The sequence below is a fragment of the Rhincodon typus genome, chromosome 2 (genome assembly GCF_021869965.1).
Source record: "Rhincodon typus isolate 14 chromosome 2, sRhiTyp1.1, whole genome shotgun sequence".
Classification (NCBI taxonomy): domain Eukaryota; kingdom Metazoa; phylum Chordata; class Chondrichthyes; order Orectolobiformes; family Rhincodontidae; genus Rhincodon; species Rhincodon typus.
This window is the reverse complement of record NC_063333.1, coordinates 81,928,558-81,951,554: the sequence shown is the minus strand read 5'-3', so window position 1 is coordinate 81,951,554 and position 22,997 is coordinate 81,928,558. Positions and strand designations below refer to the sequence as shown.

The window sequence follows — 22,997 nt, the reverse complement described above, 5'->3', positions numbered from 1 at the left end:
GCTGAAGAAATTGAGTCCATGCATGATGTTATTTTACTGTTATTGTGTGAAGTAACCTGCAGATAGGGAATCAGAGGATGCAAAAAAGAAAAATTAAGGAAACTGAATCTGGAATATACTAAATTTTAGAGCAAAATATACAAATAAATTGATTGAAAAAGATGTTGACAATATTCTGTTCGCTTCAGTCAGATGGCACAACTTGCTAGCTCCATCGCAGCCTTGACCGTACATCAGGGGTGGGATATATATTTAAGGGCTGGTCCCCAAAAGGTACTGTGATTGTTAATTGATACATTCTATTTTTGTATCGTTCGTATTGATGCCAGTTACTTTAATTTGTGGTTTTAATCGTCTAGTGCAGGTTACATACTCTGATACGTTCTTGCGTGGCTGTCGCTGATTTGCACATGCAACTGTAACATACACTGTCAAATATCATTGGGGTGGATTGTATAGCATGGGCTGAAGGGCTAAAATTGATGATATTCAACAGCTGCATGACCTTGAATGAGTCCTGCGAACATTCATGTGCTGAAGACAGCATAATCAACGTTGCTTTTTGGGGAGAGAGAGAGATTTGTTCCAAGTCACTGGACCTCAGCTTGGATTGGGATTGGTGCCAGGAATGACCTCAGCCTCAGCCTCAGCCTCCAGACAAGCCCTCACTTGAGGGGCAGAAGGGCATGAGGCTTATTGTTCCCCCCCACTTGTTCATTCTTTTTATTTACTTAATAAAAAGTTCCCTTTTTTTCCCCCATTTTTTATTATTAAATCAATAAATGTTCATATTTAAGCAAATTGCTGTCGCTGAATCTTTTCTTAACTATATTTAACCAAATCCGAAAAGAACCACTTGGATACACCCTACGATCCAAGACACCAACTTGCTGCTGAAGGGACTGTTGATTGTTGGAAAGTGGAGTGAATGAAAAACATTTATCAATGACAGCTTAAGTGTCACAGCTCAATTGATTCGTCTGTGCTAGGCTGGTGTCCTGTAAACATGCAACATACCATAAAGTCATTCCTTACTCGTGCTTTTTTTTTGTCTCAATGTGCTGAGCTAAGTATGTCATATTTCTACAGTAACAAAAGAAAAATAATATTCCAGCTAACCCAGATGTAGTAAAATAAACATTTTGTAGTAGATTTCATTTCAAATGTTATTTAATGTTTACAATTACATTTGGCAGTATGGAGATTCCTTAAATCTGTTACAATGAAAACTAAATTAACAGCAGTACTACACTGTTGTTCAGCAAGATATACACCCCTTGACGGAGGACTGCTGACTAGTAACGCATCATCCTCCGACACCTCCGCCATCTGCAATCCAACCCCACCACCAAAGACATTTTTCCCTCCCCACCCTTATCTGCTTTCCAGAGGGACCACTCTCTGTGACTCCTGTGTCCGCTCCACACTCCCCTCCAGCCCCACCACCCCCGGCACTTTTCCCTGCAACCGCAGGAAATGCTACACCTCCCCCCTCACCCCCATCCCAGGCCCCAAGAAGACTTTCCACATCAAGCAGATGTTCACCTGCACACCTGCTAATGTGGTATACTGTATCCGCTGTTCCCGTTGTGGCCTCCTCTACATCGGGGAAACCAAGCGGAGGCTTGGGGACCACTTTGCGGAACACCTATGCTCGATTCGCACTAAACAACTGCGCCTCCCAGTCGCGAACCATTTCAACTCCTCCTCCCATTCCTCAGATGACATGTCAATCCTGGGCCTCCTGTAGTGCCACAATGATGCCACCTGAAGGTTGCAGGAACAGCACCTCATATTCTGCTTGGGAACCCTGCAGCCCAATGGTATAAATGTGGACTTCACAAGCTTCAAAATATCCCCTCCCCCTATCGCCTTCCTAACCTGTCCTTCCTCCCACCTATCCCCTCCTCCCACCTCAAGCCCCACACCCATCTCCTACCTACTAACATCATCCTGCCCCCTTGACCTGTCCATCCTCTCTGGACTGACCTATCCCCTCCCTAACTCCCCACCTACACTCACCTTTACTGGCTCCACCCCCACCTCTTTGACCTGTCTCCTCTCCACCTATCTTCTCCTCTATCCATCTCCCCCTCTCTCCCTATATATTTCAGAACCCCCTTCCCCTCCCCCATTTCTGAAGAAGGGTCTCGGCCCGAAACATCAGCTTTCCTGCTCCTCTGATGCTGCTTGGCCTGCTGTGCTCATCCAGCTCTACACCTTGTTATCCTAGTAAAGGAAGCCACCTGGTTGTGTGACTGCCCAAACTGGCATAGTGAAAGGGGCATGGCTAGTGTGAACATGCAGGTAGGTGCTAAATGAGCAAGCACTATGACAGCAAGTGATCAATCCTGAAATGCAACCTGGTCCAAACTGAGTTGGGTGCATACCCTTGTGTGCAGGGTCAGCCTTTCAATTCTAGTTACTGCTGCACACTGCGAGTAAAGAGTTTGCTTCCTAAGCATCCTGCAAATGGATGAGCAAGGTCCCATCAAATATCAGAGGCTAATATCAATGGATGAGGCGTGTATGCATTTACTACCTCTGCAGTGTGCCCTTTAATGCTGCTCAGTGCTGAGCAACATCAAGACTGGTTTTAGCCAGTGACGAGCTGAAGTTGCCAGGTATTCACGCTGACTTTAAAATTGATAATTCTCAATATACAACTTGGTCATTTTGGTAAATTGACAAACTGAGTATTAATGAGGCAAGTTATGGTTTAAGAAGATGTTTAACAAGCTACGATCCTTTTAAATCAATTACCCACTGCTACCTAGCAAGAAAGTTGCAAGCAAAAGCATAGAAAATGCAGAGATGTCAGGGTAGACCTCACCAGATTTCTTGTCCAATTCTGCCACAAATCTTTCCATAGGCCATGCTGCTCAGGCCGCTGTAAAGATTCCGCCAACATGATATGGCACTGCTGGACAAATTCCTTCACTAATTCTAAATCTACCTGCTATAGATTAATACAAATATTCCAGATTTCTTAAACTACCTATAATCTTAGTGAATACCAGGGTGAGGGTATCAGGATAAGGAGGATTAGGCTTTGAGTCTCACGGGTGAGAAAGACTAGCCATCACATAGGAAGCTTTTTTTGAAATGAAACATTGAAAGAAATGGTAAGACTTCATGGTGGTAAACACTGATGAATGAGAGGGAGATACTTTGGTCAGTGGTGAACCGATAGTGCTGGCTGCTGAACTCATAATAAACTGCTTGCAAATGTTTTAATCTGTGCCATCAAATGGAAAGAATGACCTTCCAGGCATTTAACATTAATTTTTCAAGACCAGAGAATTTGTTCATCAGGAATTATGGCACAGTATACCATTTTAAAACATTCATATCAAATTGCCTCTTTTATCCTCCCTGCTTAAAGCAGAAAATGCAATTAGATACTTCAGTCGGTCGATGTACTCCAATGCTACATTCTAGTAAATCTCTAATGGGTAAACTGGTGCAGAAATTACTAAATAGACAGTTGAATCACCTGGGACCTTCATACAATGGAATTAACTTTGAGGCAATATAAAAAGTGAGAAGGAACTTAACACATTTGACAATTCTTTTTCTGGTCACCTTGTACGGTGATATCATAAATATCTTTTGAATATATATTTTCAATAGCTGTAGTTAGTGACCAGGGTGATCCTTGTATTGAAATTGGTGGTGGCATGGTTAAAAACAAAATTAACAGGGTTGATCGAATAAAGATTTTTCTAAGCATATAACAGAAAAGAAATCTGCAACAAAATTAAATGAAAGGATTCTAGAAACTTGAAGATAATTACATGTGTCTCTGGTAACTTCCAGTAAACAAGTTAGGTTTCAGTATACTAACATCATCACCTGGCATTGTATTAAAATTCCAAGGGCTGCCATGCACAAAGTATGCAACTTGTGGGGTCCAGACATGATGCACATCACAAATTAAAACAAATAAAATAGCAGTGACATATAATTCTGTTGATTCAGGTGCATTCTTTACATAACAGGAAATTCCAGTAAATTAACACTACCCAAGGGATCATTTTTAACTCAGCCATGTTGAAACTATATTAGCTCAGTTTACTTGAGATACTTACAGCTGTCAGGACAATAACAGTTTAAGTCTTAGACCAGAAGAAACATGTCACTTAACCACACATGTTAACAAATTGCAGAGCCACACTGAAGATGATCCATTATGATAAACAGAGAATGATGAATGATTGTAATTGGAATTAACCTATAATATCAACATACATGATCCTTAGAAAGCTCTAACACTGCTGTAATTTCTCCATTTAAAATAATTCCATCTATAAATGTTTTGAAGAATTTAAAAAAAGGCATTTTTGATCAACAGCCCAATACAGCTCAGCAAAACATATAAATACAGGACTGTTAGTCAATAGAGGTGTACAAACAGTATTGATAATTACAGTATCAATATTTGCCTTTGATTTAGAGAAGACATATCTTTTAGAAATTAGCCATTAGGTCTCATTTGTTTTGTTACTGATTTTATGAACAGGTGTTTGGCACACAATGTTTAAGAAAGAGGATATTTCATAGAAAGTCACAAGTAAAATTTCAAAGCATTATATGACAAATTATTAATGTTTTTAGCTCTCTAATACGAATAAATTTATCTTTTGAGTAAGAAAATCCAACCTCATGTAAATTTTCCTTTTCCTCTACCTTCTAATCATTACTGACCATTACTGACTGAAGTAGTTTAATGATGTGGACATAAAATAAAATTACCTATTAAACATTTTCTTCATATTCAGGCTACAGGCTGTAGAGCAGATGTGATCTTGACAAGTTTAAATAAAACAACAAGTAAAGAACTGTCATAAAAATTTATGAGCAAACAAAACGATTTAAAATCTGACCAAAAGGTTTTGGAGACTTCTAATTCAGGAAGCTCTAACAATGAGTTTAAATAAAATTATTGATTGTTGTACAATATGTAAAAAAAAAAACAAATTTAAAGTCCATAAAACAACGAGTTATAATATTCCGCTCCACAAAATTATGCCACAGCAAGGATCTTTTCCAAGCCACACTTTGCCATCAGCAAGCAAAATCTTTCTATAAAATGAGTATTGTGTTACTAAATTGCAGATTTCTTAGATAAATTTAGAGGGAAGGTTATATTGATAACCAAATGGCCATTCGCAGAAGCACTGTTAAAACTTAATTCATGTAACGTTTCCATGTGAAAAAAAAAATTGCCATCCTTTCAACTACCGCTGCTGCCAGTATTCTGCTTTAGGTAAATTTACTGCCTCTAATTTTCCTTTCCCTACACGGAGCCTAGTGGCTGTCTAAGCAGACTAGGCACTTGTTTTACATAACAAGGTAGTCCATTGCATAATGTAACCTATAACTATTGCTATTAACTTACTAGCCTATTTATAAGGACTCTTGGAAGCTATACAGGACATGTGTTTCCATCAGGTACTCAAGCACATTTTAACTATCTGCACCCAAAGACTGTCACATCATCAGACTGAGTCAATCTTAACAGAATACAAAAATTAGTTCCTTCAGAATCGTTATTTTATACAAGATTGCCCTCGAACCTTTCTCCGTAGCTAAACATACATTCATGTGTGCAACTGTATTATATTTACCACTACCCTATCAACCCCATCCACAATGTCAATGGCTTCATAAGGGCTGGTGGCCTGGCCGTTTCACAATTTTCTGAGAACGTCCTCTCTTCAGATTATGAATGATAGATGTTATGTTTGAGAACTGTGGATGATAGTTCTGATCTGTGGATCATTTCTCTGTTGGAGGATCTTTTAGATCTTGGATATCTTTCATGGAGGATGTTGTCCCTTGTATATTAAGGGATTAGTCCATAACCTTATCTGAAGAACATTTAATCTCCTGAATTCCCTTGGTAGAGGGCCTCTTCTCGGTTTACTCATCTTGCTGTCTTGTAATATTATGCAAGGGTCCTTTAATCTTGTCAATTCAGTCACGGAAAACAGCTGCTCTGGTGAAAATCCTTCCTAGATTTGTAAATGAGACTGTCTCTTTCTGATAACATTCTCTTCTTACTCGGGCAATTGCTTCTTCTTGACCATGTCTGGAATCTGTAGATATTGGGCTGGCTTCGTGAATTGTTAATCAGATTGGACATCTTAATTCATCCCCTGCTGTTGTTTCATAGTAAATTAGACTCTCCTCACTTTCTCAGTTCTGTTATTGAAAAAGTTTATTTGTTCTTATCTTGAGATAATCTAAATATTTTAGGACATCACAAGTATCTGAACTCTAATAGTCTGGCAATTAATAACTTAATTCACTATATGACCTACTGAATTTACTTGATGAGCTTCAGATTTAATGTTCAATTTTAATTTTAGAGTAGCCTGAATCGTAAGAAATGCCTTCTCCAAGATACCCAAAATATTGTTTTATATGGTCGACTCCTAACTCTAGAATCATTATGGATGAGTTATTTCTCCTGCCTTTTCTTCTTAATGTGTTTATTAAGTTCTTGGAACAATAAATCTATTCTAAATTGGTAGCATTTCAACATCATTTGTAATCTGTTCTTTAAGCTTGCATTCTTACTTTCAATGCTGCTTCAAAATCTGCCACTGTAAACTCTATAGACTGTACTACAGCAACGTTGCAGTAATCTACCAGTACTTTCATCTATTAGTATTTAGGCACCCTGTAATATACAGTAATGCCATATTAAACTGATAGATATTATAAATTCTAAAATAGTTTTACATAGTTATTAACTACTTTCAAGGATTTGAATTCTATTCACTGCAATACTGTCTGCCTGTACTTCTTTTGGGGTTTTTCTGTCATTTCTAAATTATCAAATATTGGCTTCTCACCATTTTCAGAGTCTTCCCATCTTGTGCAACCAAGATGGAGCTTTCCCACTGCTTCAGGAGGGAAGTGGACATTTGCCCACCTTTCAGAGGCCAAACACCTAATATGCACGAGTTTTAAAATTAATTTCTTCTGCAGTGGCTTTTATAAATCTAACTAAAATATATTAAAAAATCCATCAAGCCAAATTTCATTCTGGGATCTGATTTGATCAGTCATTGGTGTCACCATTTTAAACCGTGCAAAATTTGGCTATTAAACATAACATGCAGCTTAAATCTAATTTAGAATATTTATTGACAATGAGTAAATAATGCTGTTAAGTATTTCTGTAAAGTTGTGTGTTTCACAATACTTTCATGAAAAAGGTTATATTAAAAATGTTCAGCACATCCTATGTGCCTTGCACTGTACATCAGCAATTTGCAGTGTTTTACAGTCCCAAATTTGCCAAGTTACAAGATTGTTTAGAAAATAGTTGGAATATTTCAAATGATTAATATGGAAACATTTATCATAGCTATTAAACATAAATCTAAAATTAAAATGGTTGATGTCTCTCTGAACAATCCGAAAAAAAACCCAGAAATGACAAAGGGCTAGCATATATAACTACGTAAACAGAAAAATAAAGAAGCTGGATAACTGCAGAACATCTTGGTTAACATTTCGTGGATACAGACGTTAACATTCAATTTAATTCAAGCACATATGGCGCTACATTACTTCACTAAGAAAACAAGCCATTCTGTTACCCTGCACAGTTACAGAAAATCAGAAATCATACAGCTGAGTGCTCTTCAGCCCTAGGAACTAGGAACAGGAAAACAGCAAACCACGGAAGAAAAAATAAAATAGCTGTTTCCTATTGCAAAAGAACTACATACTGCACCAGATTTACCACACACCTCTATATTCCTCAATATTGCTTATTGTCATATTTTCATTTAATTTCTTCTCACATATATATTGTATTAAGTCCAAGGCAGTAAGACCAGACAAAGGAAATAACTCATACCCAGAGAAAAACTGAATTATATTTACATTATTGCAATCTCTATTGAACTCAGCATTTTAAAAAATTTTGGCAGTTTTCATAACAGGTGCAATAGAATATATGGATATGTGCCAACTCTATTCTGGAAGGCAGTGTATCAACTTTTGGTAGCGTTTAATGAGGGCACACGGAATATAATCAACTATTAACTTTTGGTAGCTAAACTGTGGATGAGGATTAGACACTTACTCCCGTTCTGGAACACACATCACCCACAAATAGAAAAAGCTTTCTTTCATCATATCGGATTATCCTCATTATTCTGTAATTATTCTTTGAATATACTCCCTACAAGCCATTTTACAAACTCTATTCCCAGAAGACAGCTTTACACATAGTGTGAACTTATTAGGAATTCAGGCCCAAAGCATCAGTTTATTCATTTCTGAACATCCCACAAAATAGTGATCCTGTTGAGCATTTTTGGTGTGTAAAACTGTGTGATGGGGTCATGCATTTATATGCTAATAAAAAAAGACCCTTATTCACATGATGGAACATTATAAGCATTGTTCATATCTATATATAAAACTTTGAAGTGCAGTTTTGAAGTGCTATGCCTTAATAAAATAATTACCTGAAGAGAATAAAAAAGTGGGAAACTTCTCATCTCACGTACAGAGGTTTCAGGTTGTGAACCTGAATATACCACCTTTTCTGGGATCTATAAAAGCCTATTAAATCCAAAGGAATGAGACAGCAAACTACATAAATCAAGATGATATTGGAGGCAATTTAAGAATATTGTAAATATCATAGTAGACTAAATGTTTCTGCATCACTGAAACTATGTACTTTATATTATCAGTGATTCATTTTGAAAATAAAACTCAGAAATTAGTGGTCAGACTAGTACTTATTGTATTCACATGATATTCCTTTACTGTTATCATCTTACACATATTAAGACGGTGTGAATTGTAAAATAATAGACAAGGAATAACATACGAATATCATGGCCATGTATAGGCTCCAAAGGTTATGTTGGTCAAAAAAAAACAAGCAGTGCATTATTTTACTAAATATATGACCCTAGTGGTTCACTATAGCTTTGGTTGAGATATAACTCTCATAAATGAGAATGGATCCAAGTATTTACATACTTATGCCACTACATTCGTAGATGCAGTTAATCAAATTTTAAAAATCAACATTGAGAAATAATGGGGCAGTCCTCAGCTCCCAGAAAAAAATATGAATCCTATACATTATGCATATTATACCCAATTTTCACTCAATTACTGATCATGAAGGTCAACAGGAACTATTATTTTAATTTTTAAAACCATTTGAGATGAAGGAAGAACTTAGTCCAAATGCTATTATCATGCTCTGAAGTGGAAGAGATGCCAAACGTCCGAAAAAGAAGAAAAAGTTAAAAATGAAACAGCTTTTCAAGTAACCCAGTATTTTCGAAAAACACTTCACTTCCGTAATTAGGTTCAACTCATTGGGTGTTAAGCTGCAAATATTTGAGAAAAGTAATAGAATGATTACTAAATCTTAACCCATTTTCAATTCATCTGAGACGTACATATACCCTATAACTTATCCTGTTTTGTTTCATGGTATTTATCGTAAATGTAATTGCATTCTTGGAGAACTGTTTTACTTCCATCAGCCTTCCCACTTCACAACCTGGTTAAGAATTGATTCAGTGTCTGTGTTTCTTAATGGTATGGTTTTGAGAGATAACCGAGTTACTCCTCATCACGCTTGGCAAATGCAGCAGCTCTTAGTATTTCCATACAGTTCACCAAAATAAGAACCCCTGTTAGTTGTCGCCAATGTCTCGTAATTGGGTTTTTCATTCTATCCAGGGCAGTGTGCAATTCTTGCAGTACATCCCGGTATCCATCACCAAACTTGATGCTCCATGTATAAAGAAAATCATATGCTGGTTTCCACATGGTCTATAAATTTAAAAAAAGGACAAATAAAATGTGAATGAAAAAGATCAAAAAACATGAAAAAAGGCTGAATTGCTGCATAATATACATTGTTACACCATCAAAGCAACATCCCACCTCCTGATTAATTTCGCCACTTTTATTTCTGTGAGGTGCTTCATATGATTCTATTTGCTGTTTTGAGAGTTTGGATAGCTTTTCCCCTAACTCCCTCCAACGGACACCAAGCTCCACAGCTGTTGAGAGCATGACAACATCTTGAACAAGGTGAGCCACTGTTCCTTGGCAATCGAGCTTTAAAAGTCCCTAGAAAACAACAAGCGTATCATTAAGAAAATGTTTTACATCTCAGCATGACAAAGTTTCAGCTCATTATTTAGAGAACTTTAAGATCAACAATAACGTCAAGTGCTATAGCCGACTATAGATGATTTGTCATCTACAGGTGACAAAGAGTAGCCAGAAAAAGATAGCCCTTCTTGGAATGAAAACATCACACAGCAATCAAGATTAGATATGAAAATCTGAAGATTTTCATCAAGTCCATGGTGGCGCGGAAAAAACTTGAAATAAGATCATTCTTCACTGAGTACAATTCAATTATATGCAGTGGAATGATATGGTCTTGCAATTACATAGAATGCTGAAAAAAGGGACATGCTGTTGAAGCCTTTGACTTTAATTCATTAGGACAGATTCTGGAATGCCAAATTTCAAAGACAATTTCGGTTTATATTGTGTGAGAAAAAGGTGTACGGATTGGTTGGAAAGTTTATTTTGATTGCTCAATGGATTGTCATGGAGGATGCATGAGGGAACTCCAGCTCTCCACATGTTTTGTTTAACTCAAAGGCACATTGCCAGGACACGTTCCTTCTTTCTACACAGGGCAGATCTCTTCATAGAAATTTATGTAGCTTCTAGGAAGTGTAATGAGTCACATTATAAGTCCATATGATAATCTTCAAATGTTTGTTAACGTAAAATTTCAAGTGCTGCAACATTATGGAATCACGTTTAATGTTAGTGGTGATAGACAACATTCTCTCTAAACTGCATGCACAACTGCTCCGAGGTTATATGCACTGTGATGGTGCATCAGCCACCAAGCAAATTAGACGGAACAGTGGTGATGGCCTAGTGGTACTAAAACTACACGATAATCCAGAAACCTAGATAATGTTCAGGTGACCAGTGTCCAAATCCTGCTATGGTAGATGGCGGAATTTTAATTCAGTTTTTAAAATCTAGAATTAAGAATCTAATGATGACCATGAAATCATTGCCAATTGTTCGAAAAAAAACACACACATCTCGTTCACTAATGTCCTTTAGGGAAGGAAATCTAACATGCTTACCTGGTCTGGTCTACATATGACTCCAGAGCCACAGCAATATGGTGACTCTTAACTCCCTTCTGGGAAATTGGGAATGGGCAATTAATGCTGGTAAAAAGATCCCTAGGTACAGATTCTTAAGAATAAATTCTTAGGAAAAAAATTAGAAAAGTAAAAGAAATAAGTCCAGAATTACAGATCATAAGAAAAAAATAGGAATGAATTAGAAAAAATAAAAAGTTCAGAATAATAGTCTTTCCGTGAGTTAAAATTCCATGTTAAGCACAGGCTGGTTAAGAACCAGTCTGCTTATTGCAAACTGAACATACGTGCTGTTCGATATAACCTCAGTCATTGAGATGCATGGGCCACATACATGCCTGACATTGCACCATTGATTCATGTGCCACACAATGTCTTTTTGACTTGATGGTAGCTTTTTTTCATATAAAACACTCCTATGGTGCTATTGTGTAGTGTTTTCACCTATTGCTCAGATTTTTATTGGGCACTTTTCAAGTCAAAAAGAACAACACTTAATAAACAATTTGTCTGCGCTAAGAATTCTACCAGTAGCCAATTCAGGATTGTCAGTCAGGTTCACAATGTGGTTCACATAAGCTACCAGAAACTATAAATACTCATTTACAGGGATGTTCCTCTTTCCTGCAGAGAAAATATGTCCAGTCATTGCATATTTTTGAATTAAGCAAAAGTGCAGGGAAAAGTTCCCTGCTGCATTTTTCTTAGCAATGCCTTGATGAATCAGAATTGACTTGCTGACTAATCAGCACCTCTTTTCTTACACAGTATGTTGAGACCTGAAGGTGGCCTTTGGACTGTGAGTAGCAGATTTTTTTTCGAAAATAAAAGTTGTTTCAGGCCAGGCCTGAGAGTTAATTGTATTTTGATTCTTGTTTAAAGTGCTCTATAGACACTTTCATTCCATCGAGATTTTATGCTCAAAACAGATGGCAGATGTGGAATTTTAACTGGGACCTCATGAGAAGCAACCAGGTTGGCAGGAAGAGGCTAGAATTTGATTTTGGTTTTTGGACTGTGATTGGGTCTGTTAGGATTGTGCCTACCAAAGTTACAGCACAGAGGATTGAATGCTCCCTGGTTATCCTCCAATTACCAACCTTTTGAAAGTTTGGAGAACATAAATCTCAATATTAAGTATTAAGTGAATATTCCTCAAAGCCTACTGAAAGTTAGTTGCATGCATCGGTGTCCTCCAAAACCAAGCAAGATACAATCACATGTGCCTATGATGTTGTCGTTTGTGGAGTCTGCTTAAGTGAAATGGTCAGTTACATCTTTTTATTTTAAATTTATGCCATAATTGTGTCTATTTCATATGTCTGAGTGAGGTTAACAATGAAAGACTATTGGGTTTAAATCATAGATATTAACTAAATTACCTTATGGTTTAACTTTGCTCTGTTAAAGGTGCTATTTTAATAAATTGTTAAATCTTTTGTTCAAGCTGTAAACCTGGAGTTTGGTATTGATTATTCAAAGTCTGGCACTGGTTATTCAAGAAGTCTGGTTAGGAACTATTAGGGTCAATTTTTAGCATCATTGAATGTTTTAATTTTGCTGTATTCAAAATACAAGGATAGGCAGGCTAATTTGATTTGGCTGTCTTGGTGGGTCTTTACAAGTATAAATTGTTACTGTTTTTGGAAGTAATTCTTGCAACCCTTCTGAGAAATGCATAAGAAAATTAAGATAGCCTCTCCTTTTCACAAAGCTTAAGCTCTGTGAGAACAAGTTACTACGTAGTACGAGGCTCCAATCATTTTTACAGCTTTTTATTGAAGAGTTCTGATAAAAAAAAAGTTTAACAACCGGGAGTGCTAGGGTAATTTTTACAAAATGCATGCTTAGATGAAGAGGAATGTATACAAATCTCAATTCAACCCACCTATTTTCAATTAAACAGGGGTAGGTGGAAGGAGGCCAACCTTTCCTATCACAGAATTGTAACAGTGCAAGCCAGTCAGTCATGCCCAAATTGGCTCTCAAAATGAACACTGTGACTTAGTGCCAGACTCATGCTATTTTTCTGTATCTCTGCCCAATGTTTCTATTCATTCTACCCTCTAGAATGTCTCAATTGAATCTACTCCACCAACCTAAGCAAGGCTTATCGAGAGATGTGCAGATCAGGTGGATCGGCCATGCTAAATTGGCCTGCAGTATCCAGGGATGTGCAAGCTCGTTGGATTAGCCATTGGAAAAAGTGGGCGTTACTGGGATAGAGTGGGGGTCTGATGCTCATTGGAGGGTTGATGCAAGCTCGATGGGCCGAACGGCCTCTTTCCATACTGTAGAGATTCTATGAATTCCACACTGAAATCACTCTGAAAAAAGGTTTTTCATACATTGCATTTGTAACTGTTGGAAATCATTTTAAATCTGTGTCCTCTCATTCCCTACCATTTTAGAAGTGGGAAGTTTCTCCTTATCTAAGTTGTGCAAATTGCTCATGATTTTGAAAACTTCTCTTAAATATCCCACTAGCCTTCTCAGCTCCAATGAAAGCAGTCCCAGCTTTGCCAATCAGTCCTCATCACTTAAATTTCTCAAACCAATCTTGCAAACTTCTTCTACATTTCTCCAATATGTTCACAACCTTCATAAATTGTCTACAGTTCTGGGCACTACAATACTCCAGCTGGGATTCAGCTAGTGACATAAACAAGTTCCGCATAATTTCCTTGCTCTTGTACTCTATTGCACCATTATTGGAGCCCAGAATACTGAATGCATTATTAACTATTCCCTCTACTTCTTCTGTCACCTTTAATGATTTACGTACTGATACCCCACATCCTTCTGCTCTTGAACTCTCTTTAGAATTGTATCCTTCATACTCTTCCTAACAAAATAGATCTGTCTTCTCTGCCACCTATTTGCCAACTCCACCAACTTGTTGATGACTTCTTGAAGTTCTACATGGTCCTCCTCTCAGTTTACAATGATTCCCAATTTTGATTTATCACCAAACTTTGAAACTGTTCCCCGTGCACCAAAATCTGCTGCACTAAAAGAGAAACAAGGGTGTCAGTACAAACCCCTGTGGAGCTACATTTAAAGCCTTCCTCCAGCCTGAAAGGTTCCTATTAACCATTACTCTGTTCCCTACTACTTGGTCAATTTTCTTTTTGTTCTGACCCATGTATTCAACGAGCTAAAATATTGCTCAAAGTTTGCTCCGAGACACTGGATTGACAGTTATTCAAAGTCCATATTTATAACACATCAATAAATAGCATTAACCTCATCAAAAACTCCAGCAATCCAGTTAAACATGAATTTCCTTCAAGAAATTCATGGTAGTTCTTTCTAATCAATTCATATTTTTCCTTGTGACTACTAATTCCACTCAACTAATTATTTCTAGAAGCTTCCCGACCTTCAAAGTTAAACTGACTGCTCTATGACAGCTCGCCTGATCATGGCGATTATTTTTGAACAAGCGTATATGTTTTGCAATACTCCAGTCCGCTGGTACCATCCCAATTCGAAGCCAATGCTTCTGCAATTTCCATTCTCACTTCCTTCAATGTCCTTAGTTGAATCTAATTAATCCCAGTGCCCTATCAACCTCAAGTACTGATCACTTACCAAAAGTGTCATCAATTTTGAATGTTTCCAGCTATAGATTCCTCCTCTATCAGCACAGTCTTTGTATCATTTACTTCTTTCGTAAAGACAGATGCAAAATATTCATTCAATCACCGGTTAAATATTTTAGTGTGGATATCTGGTTGAATTTCCCTGTTTGCACCAATTTTAATGCTGTTTAATCTTGTTTCCAGCTCCACAGGAAACTCGGTAGCTAAGAGAGGTGGGAACTGTAGCATGGAAGAGCTAAGTTTCCTTACAGTACTGCTTGTCAGCTAAGAGACTCAGTAATGTTTTCCCTTAGCTTCCAAAGCAAACCTGTTTTCCACACCATCCTGTCATGATAACTAGTTTCCCCTACCCTGCTCCACTCCTTGCACTCAAATCTGTCTGGTACACCAGAATCAATTTCCAACCAGCAAACCATGCTGCATCCTATCCCGAATGTGATCGCCACTCTAAGCAGGTAAACTACCCGAGTTTAGAATGTGATCACTGCTGGAGCATTTCCTATCCAAGAGCAAACTTCTGCAGTTCTGAGGAAGGGTCACCAGACCTGAAACGTTAACTCTGCTTTTTCCTTCACAGACCTGCTGAGCTTTTCCAGCAACTTTGTTTTTGTTGCAAAAGCAAACTAGGTCTATCACTCAGTTAGACTAGATCCAGACAGGAACCTGTCATTAAGAACCCTACAGGTAAAGTAATTAGGGCAGGATATCAAGAACTTGTTCCACAACACTGGCAGCTTGGAAGGTCTCCTGTAAACGCTGGGATCATTAACTCAGTTTCTTTAAGGATGCTACATGACCTGAGTACTTGCAGCATTTTCTATTTTTGTTTTACAGCTTCTGTGAAAAACAGGTATGTATCTATACAAATATTCACTTTTAGAACATAGAACAGTACAGCACAGTACAGGCCCTTTGGCCCACCATGTTGTGCCGACCTATTATCCTACTCTAAGATCAAACTAACCTGCGTACCCTACATTTTACTATCATCCATGTGCCTTTCCAAGAGTCGCTTAAATGTCCCTAATGTATCTGGCTCTACTACCACCGCTGGCAATGCATTCCACACACCCATCACTCTGTGTAAAGAACCTACCTCTGACTTCTCCCCTATACCTTCCTCCAATCACCTTAAAATTATGCCTCCTCATAACAGTCATTTCTGCCTTGGGAAAAAAAGTCTCTGGCTATCCACTCTATCGATGCCTCTCATCATCTTGTACACACCTATCAAGTCTCTCCAATGAGAAAAGCCCTTGCTCCCTCAACCTTTCCTCCCAAGATCTGCCCTCCAGTCCAGGCAACATCCTGGAAAATCTCCTCTGCACCCTCTCTAAAGCTTCAATATCCTTCCTATAATGAGGCAACCAGAACTGAACACAATATTGCAAGTGAGGTCTAACGAGGGTTTTATAGAGCTGCAGCATAACCTCGCAGCTCTTAAACTCAATTCCCCTACCAATGAAAGCCAATACACCATACGCCTTCTTAACAACCCTATCAACTTGGGTGGCAACTTTGAGGGATCTATGGATGTGGACAACAAGATCCCTCTGTTCCTCCACACTGTCAAGAATCCTGTCATTAACCCGGTATTCTGCATTCAAATTTGGCCTTCCAAAATGAATCACTTCACAATTTTCCGGTTGAATTCCTTCTGCCATTTCTTTGCCTAGCTCTGCATCCTGTCAATGTCCCGATGCAACCTACAACAGTCCTCCACACTATCCACAACTCCACAAACCTTCGTGTCATCGGCAAACTTACTAACCCACCCTTCCACTTCCTCATTCAAGTCATTTATAAAGATCACAAAGAGCAGAAGTCCCAGAACAGATCCCTGTGGAACACCACTGGTCACCGAGCTCCAGGCTGAATACTTTCCATCTACTACCACCCTCTGTCTTCTATTGGACTGCTAATTCTGTACCCAAACAGCCAAATTTCTCTGAATCCCATGCCTCCGGACTTTCTGAATGAGCTGACCATGGGGAACCTTATCAAGCTCCTTGCTAAAATCCATATACACCACATCCACTGCTCTACCTTCATCAACATATTTTGTCACATCCTCAAAAGAATTCAATAAGGCTTGTGAGGCCTGACCTGCCCCTCAAAGCCAAGTTGACTAGCTCTAACTAAACTATGCTTTTCCAAATAATCATAAATACTGTCTCTCAGAATGGTCTCCAATAATTTGCCCACAACAGAAGTAAGACTGACTGGTCTGTAATTCCCAGGATTATCCCTATTCCCTTTCTTGAACAAGGGAATAACATCTGACACCCTCCAATTATCTGGTACTACTCCAGTGGACAGTGAGGATGCAAAGATCACCACCAAAGGTGCAGCAATCTCTTCCCTCGCTTCCTGTAGTAACCTTGGGTATGTTCCATCTGGCCCAGGAGACTTATCTATCCTCAGGTTTTTCAAAATTTCAAGCACATCCTCCTTCCTAACACCAACCTGTTCAAACATACCAGCCGGTTTCATGCTGTCCTCACAAATGACAAGGTCCCTCTCACTGGTGAATACTGAAGCAAAGTATTCATTAAGGACCTCCCCGACCTCCCCTACCTCCACGCACAAGTTCCTCCATTATCCCTGATCGGTCCTACCCTCGCTCTGGCCATCCTCTTGTTCGTCACGCAAGTATAGAATGCCTTGGGATTTTCCTTAATCCTACCCACCAAGGCTTTTTCATGCCCCCTTCTAGTCCTCCTAAGTCCATTCTTCAGTTACTAGTGGTGTACCTCAAGTATCTGTTTTGGGGCCACTGCTGTTTGTCATTTTTATAAATGACCTGGATGAGGGCGTAGAAGGATGGGTTAGTAAATTTGCGGATGACACCAAAGTCAGTGGAGTTGTGGATAGTGCGGAAGGATGTTGCAGGTTACAGAGGGACATAGATAAGCTGCAGAGCTGGGGTGAGAGGTGGCAAATGGAGTCTAATGCGGAAAAGTGTGAGGTGATTCACTTTGGAAGGAGTAACAGGAATACAGAGTACTGGGCTAATGGTAAGATTCTTGGTTGTGTGGATGAGCAGAGAGATCTCGGTGTCCATGTGCATAGATCCCTGAAAGTTGCCACCCAGGTTGATAGGGTTGTTAAGAAGGCGTACGGTGTGTTAGGTTTTATTGGTAGAGGGATTGAGTTTCGGAGCCACGAGGGCATGTTGCAGCTGTACGGCCGCACTTGGAGTATTACGTACAGTTCTGGTCACCGCATTATAGGAAGGATGTGGAAGCATTGGAAAGGGTGCAGAGGAGATTTACCAGGATGTTGCCTGGTATGGAGGGAAGGTCTTATGAGGAAAGGCTGAGGGACTTGAGGCTGTTTTCGTTAGAGAGAAGAAGGTTAAGAGGTGACTTAATAGAGACGTACAAGATGATCAGAGGATTAGATAGGGTGGACAGTGGGAGCCTTTTTCCTCGGATGGTGGTGGCTAGCACGAGGGGACATAGCTTTAAATTGAGGGGTGATAGACATAGGACAGATGTCAGAAGTAGGTTCTTTACTCAGAGGGTAGTAAGGGCATGGAATGCCCTGCCTGCAAAAGTAGTAGACTCGCCAACTTTAAGGGCATTTAAATGGTCATTGGATAAACATATGGATAATAATGGAATAGTTTAGGTTAGATGGGCTTCAGGTTGGTTTCACAGGTCAGCGCAATATCGAGGGCCGAAGGGCCTGTACCGCGCTGTAATGTTCTACGTTCTTCCTGGCGATCTTGTAGACCTCGAGCCCTGTCTGATCCTTGCTTCCTCAACCTTAAGTAAGTTTCCTTCTTCCTCTTGACAAGACGTTCCACATGTCTTGTCATCCCAAGGTTCTTTCACCTTACCATCCCTTCCTTGCTTCAGTGGGACAAACCTATCCAGAGCTCGAAGCAAATGCTCCCTAAACAACCTTCACATTTCTGTCGTGCATTTCTCTGAGAACATCTGATCCCAATTTATGCTCTGCAGTAGGTGCCCTACTACCCTCCCCCAATTAAATACTTTCCCATGCTGTCTGCTCCTATCCCTCTCCATGACTATAGTAAAGGTCTCCCACCAAGAGATCTGACACCTGGCCTGGTTCGTTACCAAGCACTAAATCCAATATGGCCTCCCCTCTAGTCGGCCTATCTACATATTGAGTCAGGAATCCTTCCTGGACACACCTGACAAAATCTGCTCCATCCAAACTATTTACACCAAGGAGGTTCCAGTTGATATTAGGGAAGTTGAAGTCACCCATGACAACAACCTTGTTACTTCTGCATCTTTCCAAAATCTGCCTCCCAATCTGTTCTTCAGTGTCTCTGTTGCTACTGGGGGGTCTACAGAAAACTCCCAACAAAGTGACTGCTCCTTTCCTGTTTCTGACTTCCACCCATACTGACTCAATAGACAAACCCTCCTCCATGACTTCCCTTTCTGCAGCTGTGATACCATCCCTGATTAGCAATGCCACTCCCCAACCTCTCTTACCTCCCTCCCTATTTCTTTTGAAACATCTAAACCCTGGAACATCCATCCACCATTCCTGCCCCTGTGTTATCCAAGTCTCCATAATGACCATGACAACCTTTCATCTAAGTGCATGCGAATTATAGTCTAATATTGCTTTTCAAGTTTTAAGAGCAACATTTCATCATTCTGTGGTACAATATTTCAGGAATTCCACATAGAATCTAGTGTATCCTATTTTTCAAAACCATAATCACCAATCTGTGCTATGCAATGAAACAGTTAGACTGCACTGTTAACATCAAAAAATATCTTGAGGCACTTCACAGACAAAAAACTGAGGTACTTTCGCCCAGATTTATCTATGGATAACCTAGTAAAACTCAAAAGCATAATGATACCTGAAAGCGTGAAATCTTCCAAAGGACAAAAATGTATTTAACGCTCAAATTAGGTCTCAAGTTATTAACAGATTAATTTCAGATTAGACTTGGGCAAATAATTTAGTAAAATGTGCTTTTACACAACATTTAGATCTTTTTTCTTTAAATCAGTGCCTCCATACTTATCTGGTTTGCATTGCCAACTACAAATACATTCACCAAAACAGGTCATGTCAGAAGACCAGCAAACCAAGCATTTGTGGCAGCCACTAGGTGACATCAAAATCAGTTGGAATATACCTGGATGCTGTGGAATATTTCAGACTTCTCAGTCAACAGGAAGCTGTAGCAGTCAACTCTGAAGAACATATTATGCTATGTTAACGTTTTGTCATGTCTTGAGTGCATGTTTCTAAGTAATTGAAGATACAGCTAGGGGGCATTGAAACACTGAAATTAAGTGATGGAAGGAGAGAACAGAATGCTTACTTAATTATACACAAATTCCTCATTTTTTCCCCAATCACAAATAGTCACAAGCACCAGTTAGCCTGATCAAAATTGGTCGGTAGTAAACAGCTACAGTCAAGACAGACAGAAAACTGAGTTGTTTAAGGATAAGTGTCAAGGAACGTAATGTTTCACCGGCACTTCAAGCTCCTAACTTTTCAGCTGTGGGGGAAAAAAAAATGCACTTACAGGCAAATAACAGGATATTGTGAATTGATTCCTTGTTGAATACCCAACTGCCATGATTGGTCCAATACATTAAATAGCCATCAAGGAAAGATATTATTGATGAACCTCAAGAGTAGGAAACTTCACAAAATGAAGGCAGCCATATCCCAGGAAACATGCAAAAGATCTGACAAATTGAAAATTGAGGATGATAATCAAGCAAAACACTAAGGCTAGATCAGCGCCTTATGCAATCAGACCAAAAGATCATGGCAGAATGAGAGAGGCTGGTCCAAGTACCTGTAAATGTAAGTGATTGGGCCAGACCTATTGTACCAGTCATAAAAGAAGAAATATAGATTGGTGCACATTTGCATTAATCTGGTATCATGTGCTCAACAGTACCCTTGGCCTTTAATGAATGACCTATTGCTGGACTAGTTGGGGGTGGGGGCGGAGGGAGATCAGTTTCTCAGCAAATATTGACCTCAGGCCTGACAAATGCAGATCCTCAGTCACAGAAATACTTGACAATTCTAACACAAAGGACCACTCAAATACAAGAGATTTCCATTTGGAATCACATCTGCACCTGTGTTATTCCAATATGCCATAGATTAGATTTGATGTGGACTGGAAGGAGTCCACTGTTACCTGGACAGTATTTCAGTTATGGGGATAAAACAAAGTGTTATCTCCAAACTTTAGATGCTACTCTGCACAGAATTGAAGATTATGGCTTAAGAGTGAACAAAAACTAATGTAAATTTTTTTAAACTTCCATCTAATACTTAGGTCCTGTCATTTTGCCAAGGGACTACACGTCACCTTCAAAAGTAAAACAAACACCATATCGAAGGCTCCCACACCTAAAATGTAAACCAACTATTATTTGTTTTTGGGCTTGCTAAATTACTACGACAGGTTTGTTCCAAATTCTTGCAGCCATTCTGAAGCTGTTGCACAATTTATTACACCAAAACAAGAACTGGAAATGAGAAGATCAATGTGAGAGAGCATTATTAAAATCCAATTGGACTCAAATTTATCACTGCAACTAGCATGTGATGCATCAGTGTATGGAGTGAGAGGAGTCATTTCTCACCTACTTATCCAACAGTGAAGACAAGCCAAAAACCTTTCCATCAAAGTCTTTTTTTTTTAGAAAAAAGGTAGAAGTGAGCTATGCGCAGATAGAGAAAGCAGCCCCAGGAATCACTTTTTGCATTAGACAATTCACCCATACCTGCATGGTCAGGAATTCACCTTAACACACTCCAGACCACTGACCACAGTATGTGTGCCTCATACAGGGATACCTTCTCTAGCAGTGAGCCGTAGACAGAGGTGGGCATTGTTGCTATCAACTTACGTAATGAAGTATTGGCAAGCCAGCTTACATGGGAATGCTAAAGGCTCTCTAGATTACCTTTGCCAAATGATGAATTGATTATAAACAGTACTTTTGTAGATATTTTCTACATTTTCAAACAAGTAACAAACACACTGGCAACAAATGTGCCATGGATAACAGCATTTGAAGATCCACAAATAACGGTGCCAAGTAGAGTCCTAAATATACCAGAGGACAGAATAATCACTGGAGCATCTAAGAAGACAGAATAACATTGTTTGGAGGTTTGCACTTTCAGTCATCAAGAAAATACAAACAATGGTCCCAGGATACCAAAGTACCAAAAGGTTAAAGCCAATGTTAAAAATAACCAGAGGCTGGAGGTATGCCAACATATTGATGTCCTCCACAACACCTTACCTACTGACTGTTCTATACATGATTGCAAATATCGTGAATGTCTTCGTTGCAGGAACTTTTGTTGTAAAAGGACAAGGGATGTTGTATATTTATCTAGATATGGTGGACTGTCACTTCAGAATCCAATCATGTGATGTCATTGGCCATTTGGGCAGGAAACAGCTTAGTCTTAACCTCGCTGCCTGAGTGAACACCTCAATAAAGCTCCTGCTAATTAATGCTTTGACCTCCTGATCCTTCTTGGAACTTAACATATTTATAAAACAGGCTTTCTGTTAAGTTTTTTGAACGTGTAAATAATTGGATAGTTAAAAGGTGAAATGACAAAATGCAGATTTGGATTTTAAAGCACATTTGAAAAGATGCCACTCGAGAGGAAATATATTAATGTAGATTACGCCAAATTGCCTACTGTAGTTCCTTATGTTCTTTTGCAAGGGTGTACATGACCCTGATCTAAAAGTGAGGGATAGGTATGGATACCAACTTCTCAAACCACTTCCAACTCTACAACTCAACTGTCTCTCCAATTTGGGCCCCTCGGGTATCTTCAATTTCCTTCACTCAAATGTTTATAGCTGTACCTCTAACTACCCAGATGCTATTCTCTGGAATTTCCTTTCTAAACTTCTTTCCTTCTACCTTTTTCATCTCTCATGTAACTCCCTAATACTTACCTCTGAACAAGCTTTTAGTCACCTGTTCAAATGTATGTCAGCTAATGTCTGATGTGTCTGACAACGCTCTCAAAACATCATAGTAAAAATTCCTATGTTAAATGTGTTCTATAAATGCAGGTTGTTGCAGAAAGTCATTCGGAATGAGACTGCTGGAACACCAAGAAGTTATCCAGTGTTAATGTATTTACAGTATGATGGAAAAGTGGCTGGTACACA

At 39.0% G+C, this 22,997-nt stretch overlaps 1 protein-coding gene across 3 annotated transcripts in view; it reads right to left on the bottom strand.

Moving 5' to 3' along the window:
* Positions 1–2,159: 2,159 nt before the first annotated feature.
* The window catches only part of macc1 (MET transcriptional regulator MACC1), a 73,697-nt gene continuing 52,859 nt past the window's right edge, over positions 2,160–22,997 (bottom strand). For all 3 annotated transcript variants that reach the window (XM_048615275.1, XM_048615269.1, XM_048615284.1), the window contains 2 exons: positions 9,946–10,134; positions 2,160–9,831 (listed from right to left, as the gene is read on the bottom strand). In XM_048615275.1, coding sequence (XP_048471232.1) covers positions 9,619–9,831; positions 9,946–10,134 — 402 coding nt within the window. In that variant the 3' untranslated portion in view covers positions 2,160–9,618. The remainder of the gene's footprint in view (positions 9,832–9,945; positions 10,135–22,997) is intronic.